The 7500-nt window shown below is 52.3% G+C and overlaps 1 protein-coding gene and 1 pseudogene across 1 annotated transcript; one reads left to right on the top strand and one right to left on the bottom strand.

Moving 5' to 3' along the window:
* Positions 1-235: 235 nt before the first annotated feature.
* On the top strand, positions 236-6213 carry LOC121708916. The gene is made up of 13 exons (XM_042091875.1): positions 236-287; positions 1039-1571; positions 1687-1817; positions 1900-1971; positions 2048-2175; positions 2297-2739; positions 2852-3173; positions 3266-4034; positions 4141-4353; positions 4476-4789; positions 4888-5141; positions 5226-5477; positions 5568-6213. The coding sequence occupies exons 2-13, from the start codon at positions 1042-1044 to the stop codon at positions 6211-6213; spliced, it is 4074 nt and encodes a 1357-aa protein (XP_041947809.1). The 5' UTR covers positions 236-287; positions 1039-1041.
* Positions 6214-7309: 1096 nt separating this feature from the next.
* Positions 7310-7383, bottom strand: LOC121710172 (annotated as a pseudogene).
* Positions 7384-7500: the final 117 nt, after the last annotated feature.

Below are 7500 nucleotides of genomic sequence, written 5' to 3'. Positions count from 1 at the left end.
ATGTAGTATTACCAACTTTTTAAATCGTTTACTGTTAAATTTCACTTTGTTTTGTTATTTTCTATGTAGCTTTGGACAAGCATCTGCTATATATCATAACCATAACCATGAGTGAATGTTTATTGGCTTGTTCTATTTGTATGTCCCGCCCTACCAAAACCTCGCAATGTTTCATTGGCCTGTTCTACTAAATTCTGCTCTGATTGGATTTTGGATTTTGGAAATTCACGGACGCACTCCCGGTCATTCATTTCATTCATTCAGCAAGGAAAGAAGTTTCACTGCACGTAAGTTATGTCTTTTTGTCTTCATAACAGCAATTACAATCAGTATTAAAACAGCTTAATATTCTGCAAAGTTTAAACAAACTTTATATTGCGATTAGCATGTCATTACCATTTAAATGACTTTAATGTATCTGTCAAATCGTGACAAGAAAAAAAGCGAAATATGCATAAAACTAAGATCTGAAAACGGTCTTTGTAAAAAAAACGGTCTTTGTAAGCTGTGATATAAATGTTGTAACGAAATTCGAAGCTTAAATACACACATTTTATGTTTAAAGTGTAACCGCAATCGTTTCCAATAGGAATGAATGGAAAACACAGCCTCCTAACGAGACGTGTACAGTTCGGAATAAACCATAAAACTATAATCGGACGACGTTTTTAACTTTCTTAGACCCTTGGGTAGCTGTGATATAAATGCTGTAACGAAATTCGAAGTGTAAATCTGTGTATTTTGTGATTAAAACGCAACCGCTATGTTCCTTTGGCGGTATGTTAAGTTAACGTTAATGGGTGGGGGGGCAGGGCAATAGGTCACTGTCCAGCTACTGTAAAACCTAATGGTCTGATATCCTAATATTATCATTGACATTGAAAGTATTATCCCAACACCCCTAATGGGCTGATATCCTGACATTAACATTGATATTAACAGTATTATCCCAACACCCCAGGGGAGGCAAACAGGTAATGTGTATTAAAAGTACAATTGTGAAGTCAGTGAAGTGTTTTGTTTCTTCTTATCTTTCAGACAATGTCTTTCCACCCCGTGTTTCGCTTTGAGCCCTCGTCCTCTGAGCTCACCCTTCGGCCCTCTGCAGCCGCTGAAATTTTTGTCAAGCAGGGCTCTGCCAGTGGCGGGCAGGTGAAGAGGGCCGATGTGGTTCGAGCCGAGGCGAGGGCAAGAGCCTGGGCGAAACACGGGGACCTCAGCGAGCAAGCGGTGCTGGCCGAAAGTGAGCTCCAGATCGGCCAGCACCGCGGCCAAACCTTCCAGTGGCTGCTGAGCAACAACGTGGGGTTCGCCGTCAAGATCTTGGCGTCCCACCAGAAGGAGAGAGAGGGAGGGGACACCACAACTACGCCCCAGATGCTCAACAAGGACGCCCTTGCCTCCTACGCCGGGTTGTACCCACCCATGGTGACGGCCGTCGCCAGGCGTAGGTTGTGCGAGGGCTCCTTGTCTGCAGGGGCGGGGCTGGGCGACACGCTGGTGGGGTTTGGTGCGCACAGCCATCGCACCTTAAAGTCCCTGTATGACGCGCGGGACCAAGAGAGTCGAACGTAAGTAGTGTGTGTGTTGATTTTGATTGTTGTGTTGTTGTGTGTGTTGATTGTGTGTGTGTGTGTGTGTGTTTTTGCTGATTTTGTGTGTTTTCCCCCCTTTGCTCTGTTACAGCTACGTGGCATGGATACGCAAGCAGAAGGTGGGAGCTCGGTCCAGGATGGAGGCCCTGAAAATGTATGTGCTGGCTCGGGACAAGGAGCCCAAGACCGCACCTGAGCCAGCACATGTCCTCCCACCACCAGGTAACAGCACCGTCTACAAAACAGCCTGTGAGGTGCTTTTCACAACACACCAGTGCTTCATCATGTTATTCTTTGCCTCCAGGCGCCTCCTCCTCGGACCCGAGCGACACTGAACTGCTTGCTGCCGCCTTCGAGGTCGACTCTCTCCCTCCCCGTAAGTATACATTTTATTGTAAATACACTTGTAATGCATGTGTAATGCAAGTACTAATGCTGATATGTGTTGTCAGGCACGTACAGGGACGCCCCACCAGCCGCCCCACCAGCCGTGGTCCCCTCTTCCTCTCTCTCCTCCTCTCAGCAGCCACTGGAAGGACCAGGAGTGGTGGCTCTTCAGCAGACTGCCTCCGGCAAAGAGGTATGTATGATGTGTGTATGTATATTGTGAGGGTGTGTGATGTGTGTGTTTGTGTGTGTTTGTCTGCTGCACATTCAGCTCACTAACTGTGTGTCTCTGCTGTCTGCTGTGTGTGTTTCAGCTGCTTCCCCTCAGCTGGAGGCAGACGCTGCCTGAAGAGCAGCAGGAGTGGGTGGGCCGGGCGCTGTTCCGGAGGGCAGCCGATGGGAAGGTTGCCCTCACGACACAGCTGAAGCTGTGGTGGTATCCACCAGGCGCCCGGCCCCTCTACACGCAGCCCCCCGCCACAGCCCACGCCTTCTTCCAGCGCCCATTCTTTCTGTGGATGCCCTACAGGATGTGGGCATACCACCTGACGTGCCCTGCCTGTGGGCGCAAACTAATGGGCGCTGGACTATACAGGACCGTCCGGAGGGTCCTGGACAGGAGTGGGTGGTACCACATGGGTACAGAGTACCTTCAGTGCCCCTCCTGTCACAAGAAGGTCGCGGGCTGGTCGCAGGACATCTTGGAGCAGCTGGACATCGCGCATCGCGAACAATTTCCAGCTGTTCTGACGTACAAGTATGTCACTTTAAGTCATTTAACATTCACTCAACATGCTTTTTTTTCTGTTGATTGTTCTCTGTACTTAACTATATTTGTCTGTATTCTCTGTGTTCTGTTTCCATCACAGGTTGTCCTGCGACAGAGCGGTGATTGGGCTGCTAAAGGAGCGCACCTTGGGCAACGGTGTGGCTCGCCTCCGCGCCTCCCTGGTGGAGCAGCACACCAGGGAGTGGATGGCGCGGTCGATCCAATATCTTTCCGTGCTCCGCAAGCTGAGGGCACCTGGAGCGGCACCACAGGAGGTGTCGCTCCCGGACATCATCAAGGTGCCCGGACTCACCTGGCTCGGCGGGGTCTACGTCCGTGAAGCCATGACCAGGCTGGACGAGACCAGGGCCAGAGTGACGTCCATTTTTGGCGATCTTCTTAAGATGGACTCCACGAAGAAGGTGAGATTTCTCTCTCCACTGTGCCGTTACCTTGTATAATGTTACTGTGGTGTGCCGTGTGTCTAACTGTGTGTTTGCGCTGTGTCTTGCAGATCGCCAATAAGCTTGCGGGCGGTGCCGCTGGCTCGGCCGCCTGGGTAACCAATGTTGGCAACGAGTACGGGCAGGTACTCGTGTCCGTCCTCACTGCAGCCGAGGGGGACGGACTGACCAACATGGCGGCCGGCCTGATGGAGCGGTACCGCAAAGCCGGAAAGGCCCCTCCAAAGGTCATGTACGTTGACCGGGACTGCTGTGTCACCGTGGGAACATCGGCAGTGCACAAGATGTACCACGAGTGGCACGAGCTGGTGGTCAGGCTTGACGTGTGGCACCTCATGCGACGCTTCGCGAGGGGTGTCACCACAGACAGCCACCAGCTCTATGGCCTCTTCATGGCGAGGCTATCCTTCGCCATTTTCGAGTGGGACGACGAGGACGTCGCCCGCTTGAGAGAGGCCAAGCAGTCCGTGGAGGGGCGGGACGCCCACATCAAACTGTCAGCCAAGGAGCTCGCTCGCCATTGTCGCCGCCGTACGAGGGGTGCGGCGGAGACAGAGCGGCTCCTCCGGGAGGTGCTGGACACTTTCTCGGGGCTGACGGACACCATGGGCGTCCCATTGATCGACCGCGCCCGCATGGAGGAGATCTGGAGCACGCAGCGCCGCCACCTCGACTGCATCCAGGACCCAGAGGGGGTGGAGCTGTACACCAAGACGGGTGAGGTCACCAAGGGTGGTGTGAGGCTCCCCGTCTTCAGGTGTGCACGAGGCTCCACTTCCCTGGAGTCCTTCCACCTGCACCAGTGCCGCTTCATACCAGGTAAATCTTTTTTCACCACATTTACATGTGTTGTTGTTGTTTTGTGTTTTTGCTTTTCACTAACTCTTTGCTCTCTCCCCCCCATGTTTTTTTTTATGTTTTCCAGGTACAACTGCAAGTGATGTCCACTTTCAGGTGTACCTGCTGGAGGGCCTGGTGCGGTGGAACGAGGACCGCGGCAGAGCGGCAGTCGAGGGAGGACAACGTGCGGCGCTGCGTTGCTACAGTGCCCAACTGCAGCACAGCTTCAACCAGCTGGCCCAGGAGTTCAAGGGGGTCACGCTGGTTGAATCCTACACGGAGCCCAGGGAGTACACAGGTACAGAGAGATCAGCGACAGACAGTGTTTGCTGCTGCTGCTGTCTTGTGGCATCTGCTAATGTGTGCGTGTGTCTTTCCCTCCCTCTCTCTCTCTCTCTCTCTCTCTCTCTCTCTCTGCAGGGGAACTCTTAGGGGTGGAGTACCTGTACTCCCAGACAAACGCTGTGCTGCAGGATCTGGGGGATCCCGACGCTCCGGATGGGACAGACGAGGCCGAGGAGGAGGACGGCACTGACACTGATGAGGGCTTCCAGGAAGAGGAGGAGGAGGAGGAGCCAGAGGAGATCAGTCTCCTCGCCTACCACAGCGCTCTCCTCCAGGAGCCCCACAGAGTCGGAGAGGCCTCGTCATCCCAGTCGGGACCCCCCCACCCACCCCACCCACCCCCCGGCGACGACAGGATGGAGGTGCAGCCGGTTGAGGAGGAGGAGGAAGTGAGTGCACAGCTGCCTTCTAACATTTCATATTCCGAGGTTGTATGCTTGCTGTGTTTGCTCATGTGCTGTGTCTTGTGTGTTGTGCTTTCTTTCAGGACGTCGTTGGGCCAGACGGTCACCTCGGCTACCATCACGTGGTGGCCCTGGCCCATGCCCTCGTGGAGCTGCGTCACCACGCCTTCGTCACACAGCGTCAATCCAGAGAGGTGGTCGCTCTCTGGGACAAGCTGGCGGACCGTGACAAGGCGTCGGTGACCTTCCCCCCCCGCCACCAGGACAAGCTGGTCAAAGGCCGCTTTAAGACCAGCAACAGGCACGCTCACACGCCAGGGGTGGACAGTGTGAAGCGGTAAGCAGTCACTGCATTAATAATTTAGTTTTTTTAGAGCCTGCTATAGTCAGTCACTAACACTTTCGCTCTCCCTCTCTCCAGTGTCGTCCTGGGTCAGGGGGCGGGAGCGGCACAGTCTCCTAAAGCCAGCAGGCTTGTCGAAGCCATCATGCTGGAGCTGTGCCGCGTACACAGCCACGAGGGCACGACGCTCGCCGGGGTCCGCATCAACCGCTGGGGTGCCGTCATGAGGGACTATAAGCAGATCCAGGACAACGTGGTCAACTGTCCTGCCCTCATGGCGAGCACCCGGATCCAGTTGTTTGATGTAAATCAGCGGACCCTGTCGATGTGGTAAGTCAAGCACTGATGTTGATAATGATTTATAGCTTTGTTGTGATTAATAATGTCTTTTTTTCTGCCTTTTTTTTTATTTCTTGTAAGGCACAACCAGAGGAGCAAGGCGATGATGCGGGACACCATCGCCATCGCAGTCCCAGGGCCCAGCGCTCCCCAGACTGCAGCGGAGCCCCTGCCTGCCCCACGGACTCTGCTGCAGCAGCCCCAACAGCCAGACCAGCCCCTCCAGCACCGCCTGCCCGCGGACGCCTCTGGTCTGGCTGCCACCATCCGGGGGCCGCTGGCCCCTGAGCTGTATGACATCATCGCCGCCCTCCAAAGTGCCACATCCTCCTCCTCCTCAGCCATGGACACCACCCCGTCCGCCATGGACACCACCCCGTCCGCCAGTGACACGCAGGCTCCCTCGTCCAGCATCGCCGCAGCCACTGCTCCAGCCGCCGCTCCAGCAATCGCCATCGCTGGAGCCATCCCCCGCTCTACTGCCTGGAGGCACAAGGTCCAGGCAGAGCAGGAGCGTCGTGCCCGGGAGGAAGGGCTCTTCCTCAAGCCCTTCAAAAAGGTCTCCCGATTTCAGTGCAGGCGCTGTGGCCAGCCGAAGACCCGGGAGTACGGCCACAGCCGCTACAAACGGGAGACCTTTTGCGCCCGGGCCGACGGGGGAACAGTGGAGCAGTGGCTCCAAGAACTAAAGCGGCGAGAGCGCGAGGGGCCACTCCCACCACCCTGACATGTTTATAGTTTTTATTATTTTAATAAATAATTTTATTGTTCTTAAACCAAACTTCTCCTCTTTATTTATATTTTATGGCTTTAAGTCAGTTACAACATAACTTTACTGCTACTGCAGCCACACACTTCACACTTACACACTTCACACTTGGCCTCTTTTGTCTCTCGCGATGGCCGTCCAGGCCTTTTGTCCATCATGATGGCCCATCAAGCTAAAACAATAAGGCAGAGTAGCCACACGCCAGACGGTCTCCCAGAGGTGTGTCCAGCTCCCTTCACTGACAAAGTACAAATACAGGTGCAACATTTCTTTTAACCACACTGAGACAATATGAAGGGGGACCTGAGAAAAACACTCTTGTAAATATGTAAATACTCTTTTTTTTTTATAGTCAATAGTTTTTTATATATTAATTTCTAGTTACAGTCTTACTGTTTGTGTTTTTATTGTTTTAATGCTACAAATTAATTAAATTAATTGCCTAAAGACTATCTCTTCACTTTATGTGGAAGAAAACAACATAAAAGCTGGTTGAAATAAAGCCATGCTTTAATAAACAATCAATAAATTAACACACTATAAAAGCTGGTTGAAACAAAGCCATGCTTTAATAAATAATCAATAAATGAACACACTATAAAAGCTGGTTGAAATAAAGCCATGTTTAAATAAACAATTAATACATTAACACACCATAAAAGATGGTTGAAATAAAGCCTTTGTCACAATTACAGTTTAATTGAAATATGTGGGTTTTGAAACAAATAGACAAATGGCATAAAAAGCATGTTCATAAATGCTTTGATGGGAGAAATCAACACTGGCCCTTTAACCGGTCGTCTGTGTACCCTGACGTAACCTTTGATTGACACGCGTGTCTTATTTGTCTCATTTGTATGGCCGCAAACGGCCTTGCGTCCCATTTTTCACTACATTTATTCGGGATAAATACTTAGAGGGCATTGTTTAATCCAAAATTAGGCAGGGCTGCGGGGCTAGGTCTAGGAAAGCGGTAGGCAGGCGGCCGTGCGCTCCCGGGCACGGGACGGCGGCTTACGCCGCCGTCGGGGCCAACATCGCAGAACCGTAAGTTTCCTTTGCGCAGGGGCCATGCTAATCTTCTCTGTATCGATCCAATTTTAGTAGGTGTGCTGCCGTAGCGAGCACATCCTAGAAGCTTCTCACCTCAGCATATAAACCCCCACCTCAGCCCAAGCGCTGACTGCCAGGGTGGGTGCTGCAGGCAAGAAAATCCTCTTCAATCCTTCCAAGTGTCCCAGGAAA

This window comes from Alosa sapidissima, chromosome 5 (genome assembly GCF_018492685.1).
Source record: "Alosa sapidissima isolate fAloSap1 chromosome 5, fAloSap1.pri, whole genome shotgun sequence".
Classification (NCBI taxonomy): Eukaryota; Metazoa; Chordata; class Actinopteri; order Clupeiformes; family Clupeidae; genus Alosa; species Alosa sapidissima.
The sequence above is the reverse complement of the archived record's forward strand: the minus strand, read 5'-3'. Positions and strand labels throughout refer to the sequence as shown.